The sequence below is a fragment of the Strix uralensis genome, chromosome 2 (genome assembly GCF_047716275.1).
Source record: "Strix uralensis isolate ZFMK-TIS-50842 chromosome 2, bStrUra1, whole genome shotgun sequence".
NCBI classification, from domain to species: domain Eukaryota; kingdom Metazoa; phylum Chordata; class Aves; order Strigiformes; family Strigidae; genus Strix; species Strix uralensis.
The window spans coordinates 117,711,867-117,728,860 of NC_133973.1; the positions used below are offsets into that span (position 1 = coordinate 117,711,867).

The window sequence follows — 16,994 nt, forward strand, 5'->3', positions numbered from 1 at the left end:
GGGTTGAGATAAAGACAGTTTAATAGCTAAAGCAAAAACTGCACACACAAGCAAAGCAAAACAAGTGTTGATTGATAGCCGGCTGAACATGAGCCAGCAGTGTGCCCAGGTGGCCAAGAAGGCCAATGGTATCCTGGCTTGTATCAGAAATAGCGTGGCCAGCAGGGACAGGGAAGTGATCTTACTCCTGTACTAAGCACTGGTGAGGCTGCACCTCGATTACTGTGTTCAGTTTTGGGCCCCTCACTACAAAAAGGACATGGAATTACTTGAGCATGTCCAGAGAAGGGCAACGAAGCTGGTGCAGGGTCTGGAGCACATGTCGTACGAGGAGCGGCTGAGGGAACTGGGGTTGTTTAGTCTGGAGAAGAGGAGGCTGAGGGGAGACCTCATCGCCCTCTACAACTACCTGAAAGGAGGTTGCAGAAAGCTGGGGATGAGTCTCTTTAACCAAGTTACAAGCAATAGGACAAGAGGTAATGGCCTCAAGTTGCACCAGGGAAGGTTTAGCCTAGATATTAGGAAGCATTTCTTTACAGAACGGGTTGTTAGGTGTTGGAATGGGCTGCCCAGGGAGGTGGTGGAGTCCCCATCCCTGGAGGTGTTTAAGAGTAGGGTCGACTTAGTGCTGAGGGATATGGTGTAGTTGGGAACTGTTAATGTTGGGTTGATGGTTGGACTGGATGATCTTGAAGGTCTTTTCCAACCTAGACAATTCTGTGATTCTGTGACCACTTCCCATCGGCAGGCAGGTGTTTGGCCATCTCCAGGAAAGCAGGGCTCCATCTCATGTAATGGTTACTTGGGAAGACAAACACCATAACTCCAAATGTCCCCCCCCTTCCTTCTTCTTCCCCCAGCTTTATATGCTGAGCATGATGTCCTATGGTATGGAATATCTCTTTGGTCAGTTGGGGCCAGGTGTCCCAGCTGTGTCCCCTCCCAACTTCTTGTGCACCCCCAGCCTACTTGCTGGTGGGGTGGTGTGAGAAGCAGAAGAGGCCTTGACTCTGTAAGCACTACTCAGCAATAACAAAAACATCTCTGTATTATCAACTGTTTCCAGCACAAATCCAAAAAATAGCCCCATACTAGCTACTATGAAGAAAATTAACTGTATCCCATCCAAAACCAGCACACACTATAAGCTGGCCTGATCTTCCACTGCAGTCAAAATGCCTTTCCTTGGCACTTCCCTCCCAACTGCAACCCATTACGCAGCAGAGCTGCAATGGTTTTACTGTCTATGGAATCATTCATACCTGGGCAAATGAGGCTGGATTTGCATGGCTGTTTACTTAAGTCTGTATTACTTAAGTGTGACTTAAGTGTGGAACTTTTCTTTGGATTACATGCTAGATATACATCTCAGCATCTGTAGAAAGAAAAATTTATATTTAAATCATTTAGTAACACATTGTGCTAAGTTAAATTCTCTGTGAATCTTTTCACAGTAAACATGCATTCAGAATTCATCTTCAGTTTGTATACTTTGATATTTCATTTATTAACCAAGTAGGCAAATTCCTAAGTATTAAAAAAAAATAATATTCAAGGCACAAATTCTACCCTCCTTTCTTTCATTCCATTTGTATTTCAATATCATATGTACACAGTAAACTAATTCATCTTTTGCAATTTAGCTACAGTTGTTCCCCTTTCTGGATCAGGAAAGAATGTCTCTCTATTTCTGTTCAAAGAGGGACATACGCAACTGCACATTATGAAAAGACTTGCCAACACTGTCAGAGGCTCAGAGAAGGATTTACATTTGCACAAATGCAGAACAATAATGGAATACCACCAGCTCTCTCAAACATGTCTTCCTTGGGTAATAGCTTAACATGTATATTGAATGAAACATTTTCTGCTGCTTGACAGCACATGCCTTGCCTTGCCTCACTTATACACTATTCTGGTGCTTTAAAAATTCTGTGTGTCAGCTTGAAGGAAGAAGTTCCCGAAGGTAGGTGCAGCATAGGGTAGATGTTGGCCTATATAGCCAGGAGTGGGCATTAGCTGGGAAGACTTTGAATCCTCCTTATGGAAAGTCATTGCAGGCTGGTTAATCTCTTCCCCTAGCTTCAAGCCATTTGAATAGAAGGGCAAAATCCTTCTTCATAAATGTTCAGCCCAGCCTGTTATTTTCTTTGATGGCATAGTTTTATGTCAAGGCTGTAATATATATCCTAGAGCCCGGTTTTTTTAAGCAGATACTGATGCAAAGGAAGAAATTGAAAACTTGCCCATTTATTCAGCATACTTACAGCTACATGTGTTCATTATGGTACTCATTGCATGATATTGTACTGGAGGAGAAACAGGAAACCTCACTGCTATTTTTCAGTTCTCCATGTGCTTACAAGTATTATAATGCACAAGACAGTTTATAATTAGTATCATGACTCACTTAATACTAGTAACTGAAACTATGTCCTCAGAGGAAATGACTTTTCCATACCCTTCAGTTCAATTCTGTTTTGTATTAACGGCTCACCCCTTTTCTCTTGTGTCTCTTCTTCCAGAACTTGTGAGCTGATGTTAAGAAGTGTCTTCTAGCAGGTGTGAGGAAGACAAGTCAGACTTTGGCCCTCACAAATACTCTTCCAACTGTGCCTGCTACCAGAATAAAGGAAGACAAAGCAGAAACAGCAGCTTCCAGAATTCCACTCCTCCGGAAGATAAATATAAATCAATTGCACAAGAACATAGCTTGAATTCAGTTAAAGAAACTAAACAAGACCTCCCTGCTTTCTGAGACCTGTTCTATTAAGTCTGTTCCTGATTATAAAGAGAATAAACTTCTGTGAACAATTAAGCAAGTGACTTTAAAAGAAAACTGGAGAAGTAGCAGATGGTGAGGCACACAGATGTCTCTGGTAGTTCAGGTATGGAGTGAACACTGAGTTGAGTTTCACATGGTTGGGATTTCTAGTGTCCACTGAAGAGATGATGAGCCACCAAGCAAAGAAGATTAAAAATTAATTTGCTAATTTATAGATCCAATATCTGCTTCATGTTCCTATCGGGAAGATATCAAGGAAAAAGAGACAATGGAGATCGAGGATAAGAACAGGTAAAAAAAAATTAACTCCTGAAAGAATTTTCTGTTAGGCTGAGACATTCTTGCTCAAACCCCCGGGTCAGTAAGTTAAAGACCGAGTCTGAAACTTGCCTAGTGTTTATACAAAATTACTACTTTTAAAGGTGAAATTAATTTCTTAAGTTTTTTGTAACTGCTTGAAAAAAATTAATCACTCCTGAAAGTAATGGATTCATAATCTAACTTTCAATTTACACGTACAGTCTACATTCACTATAGTGTTTTTTGAAAACAAGTGGAAGAGAAAGTTTTTTTCCTGCAGTTGCCTAACTTTGAATTCAATGTATTGTTTTACTGGGAAGAATATATAACCTTGCTAACGACTAAAAAGCAAAGCAAGTTCTTTCTGTGAACAATGCATAAACAAATCTTAGGAGATAAATGCTTATTTGGATGTTAAGTTGTAATTAGAAGTGTTCTTATTTGGTATCAGTGGGCCTGCAGGAAGACGACAGCCTCCACCCTCAGCCTTGCGATCTGCAGAATCCCCACTGATGCGCGACTCTGTAAAGTACAGCCTCTGCTTTTTCCTGTGTGTTAAGACGGTGGGCTTTGCATTGTGTTAGAAAGTTGTTAGTAACAGCTGACTGTTGTTTCAGGGTCTGTTCCACTGGCTTCCTGGGTAATTTTGTGAAAATTCGTGAAAGTTACGTATTTCTGTTGCAAGGTGACAGTGGGATAGAAAATTTGGGGGTTTGAATTTCTCTCTTCTAAATTAGTTAACTGGGCCTTCTAATGCAAGTTTTGTACATCTGGAAATGTACAGGGAGGTTTAGGCATTGCTCAAATTATCTGTGCAGCTCTTTTATAATCCAGTAACACATGAAGGTCTCTTGTAAAAAGCTAGTCTGATGGTCACCTTGGTTGGCACCAAGGACTGAAATGGAACCAGAGATGAAATGACAGTACTGCCAGGGACAAGAGCTGGAAAGTATGAATTGTCCTAGATTGAGCTGCAGGGCCAATATTCAAGCTGGAGACTGTTCATGGGACAGAGGTGGGACTGAATAAATCAGGCTTCAGAGTTGTAGCCAGGGAGAGGCAAGCACACTTGACTTGACACATACTTAACTTTTACATGTTAATGGCTCAATCTGTTCTGCTAAAAGCAGATTTCTTGCAGTGAGAATTATTCATACTGGCAACAATTTAAAATTCTGTATTTCAATATTGACATTCTTGGATACTATTAAATGATGGGCTTTGTTCCACCAAGATCATAAATGACAAACATCCTGTCATGTCAGCTATGTAGTGATTTTTGTTCATTTGGTTCCATACAGTTTATGTTTTTTATGCAAGTCTCAGTTAAATTGAGTTTCTGTTAGGCTATGTAGTGATATTTCAGAATCCCTATTGGATGTTTTTAAATTTAGTATCTAGTCAATTATAAAAAAATCACAGATCTCAAAGATTTTGGTACAGTATTTTACCTGAGCTTCAACTTTAATATTGATATCCTATGTAACTATTTTTAATGGTAGTCAAGTGCCAATTTCCAAATCAGTGTGCAAAATTAGGGCTTTAGATGCCTAACTTGAAGCTTAGCTTTAGCAGACCCTTGTGCCCTTGTGATATTGCACCAAATTAGTTTGCTTCTCAAATTTTCGTGTATGCCCTTCCTCCAGCATGTCTTTAGTCCACTGCAAATAGATGCTTTCTGGGGCAGAGCCAAGATTTTATGCTTTTTATTTTTTTGTACAGTGTCTATAATAACAAGACAGTGCTCCCAGTTGGAGCTTCATGGAGTTCGTGCAATAAATATAAAGGCAGTAGCTAAAGTACAGACTTCCAGTCCAGGTTTTGACTTTGAAGTTTTAGAACTTTTCATCATACATATTTGCTGCTATTACTTTAATTAATAGTAATAGGGGTGCAATTCCCTTAACTTCCCATCCTTATTCCTCTTTCTATCAACACACAGATGCAATACAAATATTAAAAAAAAAAAAAAAGGTTTTCTAACTAATTTAAAAGAACTTATTTTCCAGAAAGACTTCATTGATTACATTGTAGGTGGGTTTTGCTGCAATATTAGTTTAAGTACTGCCGTTAATCTGCTTACTATGCACCTGCAAAAATCTTTCAGTACTGCAGTGCTTTAAACTGGTCCATGACCAGAGGGAGGGAGGGAGTGCACTGCAGCTCTTGCAGTGCTGATGCTCTGATGGGATACAGCCACACTACAGCTTTAGTTACCACAGCCCATCAGCTGCTAATCCAGTCTTCACTGTGAAACCCTTGACTGGTTTTGCATTTGTTTTGGGGTTTTTTTATTGTTGTTTGTTTTTTTCAGTGTGGCTACTTCTGTTCAAGATAGGCAGAAGCAGGGTAATTGAAGAGAAGTTAACACAGGCTTAGTTAACTTTGCACTTCAGCCACACCCATGTTTCAATAGAGATTTTTCATCGATCATAATAATATACATATTGTATCTAATCAACAATTTCCATAAGTGTGTATCCATAAATATGAATACATACGCATAAAAAATAAGCATACAGTCTGTTGTACATTTAAAAATTTGCTCTGTGGCCTCTATAGGTGTCCTGTTCCCCATCTCACTTCCCTTAACCTTTGTAGAAAACGCCCTTGACTTCTACATTAACTGCTTCTCTTCTGTCCAAATATACAGAGTTATGCCAAGGGGCATACCATATCTGTTCTGCCACACTGACAGACACATAAACAACAATGATGGCATTTTCAAAAGCACCCTGCCTGCAAACAGTGAATGTTTTACCATTCACGTCACTGGAAGCAGTTAGGACGTCTTCATGTCTTATCATCGCTGAAGCTACAGGCTAGCACACCCTCCATGCTGAAGATATCACAGCTGCCTGTGCTTTGTGTCTCAGCTCCATCAAAATGAGCCAAATTAGCTCAAACAATTCAAATAGTAAGAATTTGTTAAATTGAGTAATACCATCTGAACCAATGTAAGAATTTCCACCAGTAAATTGGAAAGAAGAGTGAAATGCAATGGGGTTGTAGGAGGCTGGAAGTACTTGATGTCTTACCCCATGCTACTTTATGTAGGACAGGACATGGAAACACAGCTTCTGATTTCCAGTGAACGATTCTGCAACTCTTGTGTATGAGCTGGTGTTTGGAGCAGTATTTACTTGCAGCTATTAAGGCTGTGTGACCAGACTTGTCACGTAACCCAGGAATCCCTTTCGCTTCTTCTGTGTGTTTTCCCAGAAGAGGATGCCCTGTGTCATTTCTTCCCCTTTTCCTCCCTTTCTCTCACTAGGCCTTACATATGGCTCATGCTTCTTCCTCTGTGCCACCCATTCTTCTGTTGTCTGAAGGATAAATTGTTGCTTGTATTTCTGTATGAAACCCTGTTATCAAGGAGACAGAACTGGTACAGAGCTGGTAAAGAGCTAGCATTATCTGAAAGGATATTACTGGCTATCATCCACTATCTGATGTACGGATACTTACAGAGACGCTTGAAGTTGTGGCTTTTCATAATTTAAGAAAATTACATGTCTTGTATTTCCTTCTGTTTGATATTCTAATTTTCTCCATATACATAGGGTTCTGTTCACTGATGTTTAGAAAGTATTATGAAACTGTGGAACATGATTAGATGCAGTATTCAGAAACAATAGGGATGGAGAAATACTTCTTAAAATGTTTGATGCACGTGTAATCTGGGGTTGCTGATCTCATTTTAGTTATTGGGTGGATTTTCCTCACTTATGTAGAAAGATAATAGCTTCTTTAAGTACTCTGGAATGAAAATAAGAAAAATATCTTAAGGTGGTATGGAAAGAAATACCTTTGATAAGCTGATTACCATGTGTCCTAAATGGAGGCAAAATCCTAGGCTTGGATTCATTACAGTATTTAGGAACCTACATTAGGCACTGAAATCAATTTACAAATTTAGCCTCTGCTTTTTTGATGTTTCAAGGTTAAAGTGGGTGTTCTAAATCTCGCTCTTTTATTGGCACCAAGGGCCAAAAGAAAACACCACCAGTAATTTAACATACTGCTTATTAAAAAATGTATGCCAACAGCAGTTCTTGCAACACTGTAGTCCCTCCTAATGCAATTCTCTACAGAGCAATTGAGGAGTTTATTTTTATCACTAGCTTGGTTTAATCTTTTGCATAATTTGAAATGCATTTTGTACTGGTATATTGTTATTTGTACCATCTGGAATAGAAAACCCTGTGATTCTTAGCAATTAAAATTTGTGGAGTAGTGGTTACCCTTCTATAGTTAGGAATAAGGTTAGGTCCTCTCTTCGAGGACTTAATGTATTCTTTTCCTAGAGGTAGATGTAAAAGAAGTTTTACTTCAGTGTTTGAGAAGATTTTGAAATGTTATCATTTATGTGTGCCTTCTTGCTCTGCTCTTTATTTGCAAAGAATAAACTGAAACAAGTTTTATAGGTCTTTTAAGTACTTTCCATTAGCATTTGCTTAGTGCTATCAAGGAACTGGCTTGAACATTAAAGCAAATAACTGAGAGATCAAAATCATTAGATGGAAATAAACAGCTGTTCCTGGCCTCTGTGCCCTTAAACCTTTTGTTTGTTTTTAGTCGTATTTCAAAAGTATCCTGTTCATTTGGTATTTGACATTTAGAAACACATCAGCTTGCAAAAGGAAAAAGATAACACTTTCCTCTAGTTCTTTAATATTTGACTAAGTCACGATCATATAGATATTTTGCTTAGAAGCTTCCTATAATGGTTTCACATGAGGAGTGCAGAGTAGGAAAATTGATTTAAACTCATTGCACCAATCTATACTAAAATAGTTTCAGCAAATTACTTAAATTGCATAATAGATTTTTAGGGCAAAACTAAATATTTTGCTTGAATCAAATCTTTCACAAGCCAGAGGGTTTTTTGGTCATTTCTAGTAGATAGGACTATAGCCATTACAGTGATTTCTTTTAAGAAAAAAAAGTACTTGTTTTCTGTTAATGGAGCTATTAAAATAAAACAGAAACTTTCCAGTAAGGGGTGGATTTCCAATGACTAGCACATGTGTCATCAGCAAATGGTAGGTTTATTCTCAAACTTCTTGAAAAGGCATTAGTAAGCAAGGATAAATCAAGCTCCTGGCAGTGACCACAGACCAATGCAATCTGTAATCTCCAGCTAATGTGAAATATATACAATGTAATGTTTAAAACATCTGTTAGAAACACTTAAGGAATTGATTTAAGAATGAAGGTAAGTGCTTACTGTGTCCTAGAAAGTTTTGATTTTATGCTTGGTGTGCGTGCACTGTCTCTAATCTAATGTAATTGTTGAGTCACTGTTACTTGTCTGCCAGCACTGCAGAATGTTATTTGCTGCACTGGAACCTACTGTACTGCTGCGGGTTTCCTCTTGCATTAGTGACCTAATCGTATTTGTTTCTTATCACACCACACACTCCTTTTGCAGACTCCATTCCATCTTTCTAAGCACACTGATAAGGGAGTAAGGGGCTTGCATCCATCTGTTTCTGCTACTGCACACCTATTTTAAATTTTTGGAAATATGAGCTGATTATGCAACACAGAATTTTCTGTTTTCAAGGAAATGTCATTATGAAAATAACTTTCATTTCATTTTATAAAAATACTTTAATGTTGCAGAGAATCTTTCCATTTTTTAATTGCATGTCCCTTCTTGCAAGGGTTACATGACCTCATTCTGAACCAAACAGAACTCTTGTTTATAGCCACAGGAGAATTTTCCATATGTATTTTTAAATATAAATGCTGTTCTGCTTGGAAAAGTTGTTATGAAAATGTTATAATAGGAATTTCTATATGTAGTATTTAAAAATTCTCAAATCAGTCCCAATGATTTTAGATTTAAAAGATATTTTTTTCTAACTGCTGTGGCTACAAAGTTCCCACCTGGTCAAGTCAAATGGATTTTTTCTTTTTACATTGTCACGTACAATCATTAATAGCAGTTCTAGTAACAAATATGTATGTGGTAACTTTAACTTCACTAGGATTACACAGTTTCCATAGTTCTGTTTTCCAAAGGGATAAGCAAGATTAAAGATAAAAAAGGTTGGTTTTTTTTCTGTTGCAAAAATCTGCAAACTGGAACATGTACTCCTTTTTGGTCAGGCAGTGTAATTTCTATATAGTCACTCTTCTAGGGCATTTTTATTTAGAAATCAGGAAAAAAAAAAGGTTTACAAAGGTCACTGCCATAAGCTGTAAAAAAGACAGAGTTTGATAACAGGATACGTATAAATCACTTTGTAATAAAAAGGAGATTTATATTCTATGTTCCTTGCCAGACAAATGGCCGGGACATTGCCAATAGAAATCAGCATTGTAATTAATGCTGTAGGAGTGGCTTTAAATTCCAAATAAGTTTCTGCAAATAGCTTTCTACTGAAACTGTACTTGGAATACTTTGATTCCTTTCTTCTTTCATAGTTTGAGAAGAACTAGTTGTCCCCCATTCTTTGGATCTGGTAGCATTATCGGTGTTCATTTTCCTTATCTTTGTTACTGAAATCAGTGCCTTCTCTTGTTAGGAAGCTATGCCATGACATTGGTAGTTTTAAATCTTGGCATCACTGAAATCAGTGGGAGTCTTGCTTATTATCATCAGTAGCAACATCTAGCCCATAAATAAAATGGGATGGGGACCCCAGGGAAGGGGCCAGAACTCTAAGGGTAAGTGGCATAGCACAGCTCGTGTAAAAAACTTAAAAGTCTTGGGCCCTAAACCAACATGTCCTTGTTCGTTCTGCCTGTGGAGAGTTGTCTGTGGTTTATGAACCACGCCTGATCATTGTCCTGAAGACTGGTTATAGGTCAAAACTGTGCCAAGAAGCATGACAACAATTAAAGACTGCGGATGATCAAAGGGCTGCATTGGAACACATGCCCTAGTCATGCTTACTCTTTTAATACAGTGGTACTAAGAGGATGAGAATCTTGCTTCTATCTGGATGGACAGAAAAAAACCCAACCCAAAGGCAGAAATTATCAAAAGGGGAAAACAGAGTAGAAAACACATGATAAAGGAGAGGCAAATTAAAGGTGTCCCATAGTAAATAGAAATGGGACACTCATTCCTGCCAGTATGAAAAACCAGTCTCCTTTGTAACAAGAGGATCAGATTTATGAGAGGAACAGGTATGGCTGATTTCCAGGAGCTCAGGAGTTCAACTCCTTTGTCCAGAACCTTGCACGGTTCCAGTTCTGTATCACTGTCTCTTCCCAACTCCTCCCCCTCTACTACAGAGGTCACATACTAGACAGAATCTGTGATACATGGAGATTTTTCTTTCCTCCAATACTAATGTTAAATCATCACAGGACATAATTTGGGAGTATTGTCTTGTCATGTGATGTGACATGGGTTAGAGAACTTCAGCCAGTCACTGACAGCAGGATTGACTGTGCCCCGAATGTGTCCCAGCATTTGAGATGTCAGCACAGAGAGGTGGCTGTAAGTTGAGATAGCTCTGTTTCTCTCCAGGGTCCCATTCAAACAATTGTGCACGCTTCATAAAATGCTAAATCACTCCTGTGATCCCAGCTGGAGAAGAAGAATTAGATTTTGCCAGTGTGGCTTGGTGGTTTGACTGGTCTGGAGACTATTTTAGGAGCTGATATGGATGGGACTGCATCAGGTTTCAACTCCTTCCATCTTGCCCAGTCATCCATATTTGTGCCCCTCATGCGACACCCTTCTGCAGGGTATATTCCCTTGGTATCACGACATAAAAAGATAAACATAAGAATTGGACGGCAGCCTTCTCATTCCTTTGGACATAGTATGAAAAATTCTGTGATGACAAACTATGAATGGGATGTAGCAAAATGGAAAGTTAAAAAGATGAAACAAAAAATGAACAAAGCCCTAAACTAAAGCAAAGAGATCCATCTTTCTTAAATTAAAAGGGTTTTTTGTTATTTCTGGTGAAAACAGGATCAGACCCACAAAATTTCTAACGTTTTGTTATCTTGTAGTATTCAATATACAAATATTGCTGATAAATGAAATAAGATGTTGCAGCACTGGCAAAACTGTCTACCTGGATATTGTGCTGGATCCTGATCTACCTGACCTTTGTGGCTTTTAAGTCTCCTTCCATTTTAGTGGGCTCTTCTTAGCTTGATACACTTTCTGCAAACAGGTTCAATTGTATCTTTTTCCCCTTATTGTGGTTTAACCTGACAGGCAGCTAAACACCACACAGGAATTTGTTCATGCCTCCCCCAGTGGGATGAGGAAGAGAATCAGAAAAAAAGGTAGAACTTGTGGGTTGAGATAAAGACAGTTTAATAGGATGGAAAAGGGTGGGAAAATAATAATAATGATAAAAGAATATACAAAAGAAGTGCAATTGCTCACCACGTGCTGACCAATGCCCAGCCAGTCCCCAAGCAGCGGGCTGCCAGCCACTCACCAACTCCCCCCAGTTTTATTGTTCAGCATGATGTCATATGGTATGGAATATCCCCATGGCCAGTTTGGGTCAGCTGTCCTGGTGCTATATTGTACCTTAGTCTCCTCCTCATCAGACTAAACAAAGCCAGCTCCCACATCTTCTCCTTGTAGGTCACATGCTTTGGGCCCCTGACTGTGTTAGTAGTCCTCTGCTGGGATGTGGAACTGAGGAAGCCCAAAACATCACATTCTGGTCACAGTATCCTAGATCCAGCCTCATCAGCACTGAGCAGAGACTCACCTCCCTTGATCTGCTTGTTATCCTCCTAGGGAGAGCATGCTGTTGCATCATATTCAGCCTGGTATCCCCCAGCTCCTTGGAAGCAGGGCTGCTGTTCAGCCCGTCACTGATGCACATGGCCCCAGGTGCAGAACTCTGCACACAATGAACCTTGGAGGGTTCTCTTGGCCCTCTTCACAAGTCCCCTTAGCTCACTGGGATCACAGAGAGACTAAAACTCTGTTTTCAGCAGAGTGAGCGCTTTCCCTACGTCTTGGATGGCATGAGGACTTACCATACGCACTATGAGATAAGAGGAGACACCAAGGAATATTCATGATCAATCAAGTGACTGACAGAAGAGCAGAAAAAATGTTTCTTTCTGTGTTCTGCATCCTTGAGAAACACGTTTATCAGCTGTAACTTTGTGTGCTCCATGTGGTGGTGCCTGAATGCTGGGAATTCCGTGAACCGCCAGCGGGCTCCCCTGCCGGCCTGCCCCGCCGAAGGAGGAATTTTCGTGCGGTACCGCCTCTGGAGCTCAGCGCTAGTCGCGGCTCTGGCAGCCTCACACCACACACAAACCGCCGGCCAAGCGAAGCTGCGGCCTTCCCCTCGCCCGAGGCGACCGGGATCGCTCGCCCGAGGGCCCTGGCAGGCAGTGGGAACGACGAGCCCCGCGAACCGGGCACTGGGCCGCAGGAAGCCTTCCCCCGGGGCCGCGGAGCCGGGAAACCCCCGCCTGCGGGGCCTCCCTGCGCGGAGGCCGGGCCGGGCCATCCCCCGCCGCGGGACCCAGCTGAGGAGCCGGGCCGGGCACACCCCAGCCCCGCCGCTGCCCTTCGGGCGGCCTCGCCTCCCGCTCCCTCCTCCCTCTTCTCTCTTCCTCCGCGGCGCCGATCTCGGGGCGAGCCCCTCCCTCTCGCCGCCGTGCGCAGCCCCACCCCTTCCCCGTGTGGGGAGCGGCGGCGGCGGCCGCGGCAGCAGGAGCGGCAGCAGCAGCTAGCGGTCCTTTGTGTGCCGCCGCGGGCATGTGAGTGGCGGCGGGGCGGGAGGGGAGGCCGCGGGCGTGCGGCGCTGCGGGAACGGTTCCGCTCGCAGGCCCGGCGGCTCCTTCCCCTCCGGAGAGGGGGGCAGGCGCCCGCCGGCCATCCCTGTACCCGCGCGGGCTCCGGCGCCCGTCTCGGGCCTCCGGGGTGCTTGCGGGGGAGGGCGAGCAGGCGGCGGGTGGGCGCCGGGGCAGGGCGCTGCCGGTCTGTCCTCAGCTGGTGTCTGTCGTGTTGTCGCAGGCTGGCCCGGGTGACCGTCCTCCATGACTGCCTGGGCTGCAGGACCTTCGAGCTGCCGCCTTCCGCGGCTGTGGGGGACGTGAAGGCGCGGATCGACGCGGAAGCCGGCTTCCCCCGCGCCGAGCAGCGGCTGTGGCACCGCGGGAGAGAGGTGAGGGGGCGCGGCGGGCGGGGGCACCTCCGCGGCGCTGGCGGCCGCTCGCACCGCTGTGGTGCTGGAAGTCCCCACCCGGCTGCTTTTTGCATCTTGCCCGGTCTCCTGGTGGGTGGGCAGCACAGTGTGTGCACGTCCTTCGGCGGGGGTCTCCCGTGGGAAGCAAGGAGGTCGTTTGGACCAGCAGCTAACCCTCGCACTTCTCTTGATGGTGCCAGCTTTTCTCATTCGAGTTTTTCTGTCTTTTTCTGAAATAATCCATGTGTTTTATCTTTATTTCTTTGGGGGGAGGGAACAGAAGCTTCGCTTGAGAGTGCTGATGTGCTTGTTCTGGCTTCTTTCGATTGATTTTCCATCTGCTGGCCAGCTTCAACAGTACAGTTGACATCACTATGACAGGAAGCTCTTACAAGTTAAAAATTGAGGTCTGAGTACAGGAGGAAGAGTCAAATGAATGAATAACCTTGTTCTGTTGAAGGCATCAGCCAGGGGTCACCGTTTCAGTACTGCTTGGCCGCTTCTAGCCACACTCTTGGGAGCTGGGGACCTGGAGATATTGTTGGGATGGGGGGAGTAGATGCAAGGGGAGAGAGAGGACATTGGAAATTAGGATTAAATAGGGCAAGGGGGCTTGTAAATGCAAAAGGAGAAGAGAAGGCTCCAGGGAGACCTTATTGCAACCTTTCAGTATATGAAGGGGGCTTATAAGAAAAGTGGAGATAGACTTTATACTGAAGCCTGTAGTGACAGGACAAAGGGCAGTGGTTTTAAACTGAAAGAGGGTAGATTTTTATTGGACATAAGGAGGAAATTTTTTAGGATGAGTGTGCTGAGACACTGGGTTGCCCAGAGAAGTTGTGTATGCCCCATCATTGGAGATGTTCAAGGTCAGGTTGGCTGGAGCTTTGAGCAACCTGATCTAGTGAAAGATGTCCCTGCTCATGGCAGGGGAGATGGACTAGACGATCTTTAAAGGTTCTTTCCAACCAAAACCATTCTATGATGCTAGGGAAGAACTAAAATAAACTAGAATACATATGGGAATATTTATTCTGTACTGTAGCAATTTGGAAAATCTTTTATAAACTTTTGAACTCCTGTTTATTGGGATCAAATTATTTTTTAACTTTCTGAGGTAGTAGAATATTCATCAGTAACTCTTTTTTCCCATTAAACCTGCTATGTGGAATTTACAGATGTTAAGTAAAATCCAGTATATCTTTCTCTCGTAGTTCCTTACAGTGTTAAACTATTAATTTGAATCTATTTAGTTTCCTACTTTCTGCTGATATTTTGGTACAAAAACCCTACGCGAGAAGATTTAATTATTCTATCCCTTTAATACTTGGTGTTGAGTTATAGCATTCTTTTTTATTCTAGTGAGCCCTGAGTAGGTGGTATACCCAGTGTAAGCTATTTTACATCTTAAGACAAGATCAGCTCAAGTATAACATTTCTGTAGGACCTTACAATAAGCGCACTGCAGTTCTAAGTACTATTTAAAATTGGTGTAAGTAAATAGAAATATAATTTTTTTATTATTAATATTTTTAAATTATGACTACACACTGCAGGCTAGGACTGTCTTTCGCTTATTAAATGTAGTTAGATGTAAGCATCTACATCTGTGTAAGCACCAACTTCTTTCTAGTGATTTGTTTTTACCAAAGTGAGGAAGTAGTCCTGAACTTTGCTATAAATTGAGACTAATATAATAATATAATTTCACATAATAAAATTATAATATTGTTTACCATAAACAGAAACTAATTTGAATTGGTTAACTTTCTAGTTAGCACAGCACAGCATCTAATTCTATGTCTGTTATCTTAGTATGCAGGATAGCATCACATCATATATGACTATTTTAGCATCACATTGTATATGACTGAGACACACATACAATACAAAACTAGAATTGCAATAAAACCATTATGTGCTGTGATTACTATAAATAGTTTTCCCAATGGCTGCTAAGGAATTTGTTGCTTAGTTTGCCCCAGTTTCTCTGTGATGCTCCCAGTGAGTCCATAGGTCTGCATGCAGAAGTGATTGGGAGATGAGGCTGTTGACTTCTTCAGGGGTGTTTCTGTGACATATGTGTGTCTACACATTCTGTATTACTAGCTGCTTTGAGCTGATATTGCTTAGTTTAAAACTCCTATGAAATTACATCCTGTATGTACTTTTTGGAGTACATAGACCATGTACTTACTATATATGTTTATTTTCTTTATGGTCACCTTAGAACAATAACTGCTTTAGTTGTATGCTTCCAGAAGTTCCCAGAACATGGAACTTTTTAAATGCAAAAACAGAAGGCCATGGCTTGCTCTTAGAATGCTTCTATAGGCATTTTTTCCACTTGATCTGTTTGTGGCCATTTTTTTGGTCCTGTTACTAACAAACTGATATTTCATCTGAGGAGTATCATTAGGCAAAGGAGGCCATCCTAGACCTCAGGAACAGAAAGTGCTGCTCAGGCTGAATACTGGATGTTTCAGAGTATTTGTATACTTTTAGATAAAACCAGACTTCATAGAATAAATATGTAAGAAATGAAGATACAGTAGATTATTTATACTCTAGAATGTTCTGATCAAGATCTGTCTTTCTTATTTCAGTTATCTGATGATATCAAGATTGTGGACCTTCAGAAGTGTCAAAATCAAGTTTTTCTGAAGCTTCAGTCAAAAGGATTGAAAGGTGGAGGTATGAAAAAAACTTGTCTCTGTTTATAAACTAGAAGGTCAGAGCATTTTCTAATGCAATCTGGAGTTAATTGAAATTATTCTCTTCTTTAAATGGGAAGCAATTATTTTTCTTGAAGTCCTAGGTATCCCTTCACTTGTTCTTTTCATTATGCTCCAGGAAAATGAAACCTCTCTTTTTTAAGTGCTCTGGTGTTTAATTTTTTCTTTGTTATTTCATGTGTAGAAATTAGAATATTGTCTTCCTTTGGAATCAATAAAACTTGCCTTGCAGTAACGTTAATAGCTGCCTTGTATCACATAAAATAAGATGAATAATTGTAAGGAATTCAGATACTGAAGGGATATCTTTTCAGTAACCACTGTGTAGAAAACTAACACTGGTAAAAAGCTTTTGATTTCTTCCAATTTTTTGTTTGTTTTTCTTTTGATTCTGTATGTTTCGTTACATTTTTGATTTCAAAAATTGCATGTATATCTGTATGGTGTCTTGAATTAGGTTATGATACCCGAATATCTTTGGAAATGCTCTAATTACAATCTGTAATGATTATGTTACTTGGTTGCTAGTATTAATATTATTTTAACAATAACTTTATTATAAAGGAATTAAATAAGTGCTAATGGGATGGTAGGATGAAGGAGGAAATTGTTCTTTTCATGCAGATATTTTATTTGATGTCAAAAAATGTTGTTTTTCTTGGCCAATATAAACCATGAGTGTACTGGATTATGGTTTTCTGGTGACAGAGGGAAGTGGAGCGTTTGTGTATTAGCCAGAAGTTCATGTTCACGTTCTCTAGAATGTGCAGTGGTTAGAAAACACGTATGAAAATGGATCCCGTGGTTCTGTGGCATCAAATGTTTTTCTTTCTCTCTCTCATGCTCGACTGTTTGCTCTGATAATTTTTTGCTGTATGTAGGCTGTGATAAACTAAATAAAAAGAGCTTTTTTCTTCGAGCTGTATTTTCTTTTTGGCATGCAAGTATATGGAGAAGATAGCGTAGTAGTCCTAAAAAATCTTTCATGGGAAAGAAAAGTTGCTTTTTGTTGTGCCTAGTAATGGAATA

The 16,994-nt window shown here is 40.9% G+C and overlaps 1 protein-coding gene across 2 annotated transcripts in view; it reads left to right on the plus strand.

The window, feature by feature from the left end:
* SACS (sacsin molecular chaperone) overlaps nt 1-16,994 on the plus strand; it is a 97,748-nt gene that overhangs the window by 50,452 nt on the left and 30,302 nt on the right. The window contains exons 3-5 of one of the 2 annotated variants that reach the window (XM_074860029.1): nt 2,526-3,076; nt 13,059-13,209; nt 15,837-15,924. In XM_074860029.1, coding sequence (XP_074716130.1) covers nt 3,054-3,076; nt 13,059-13,209; nt 15,837-15,924 — 262 coding nt within the window. In that variant the 5' untranslated portion in view covers nt 2,526-3,053. Of the gene's footprint in view, nt 1-2,525; nt 3,077-12,728; nt 12,803-13,058; nt 13,210-15,836; nt 15,925-16,994 lie in introns of those variants that run through there. The other variant, XM_074860030.1, reaches the window with a different exon arrangement.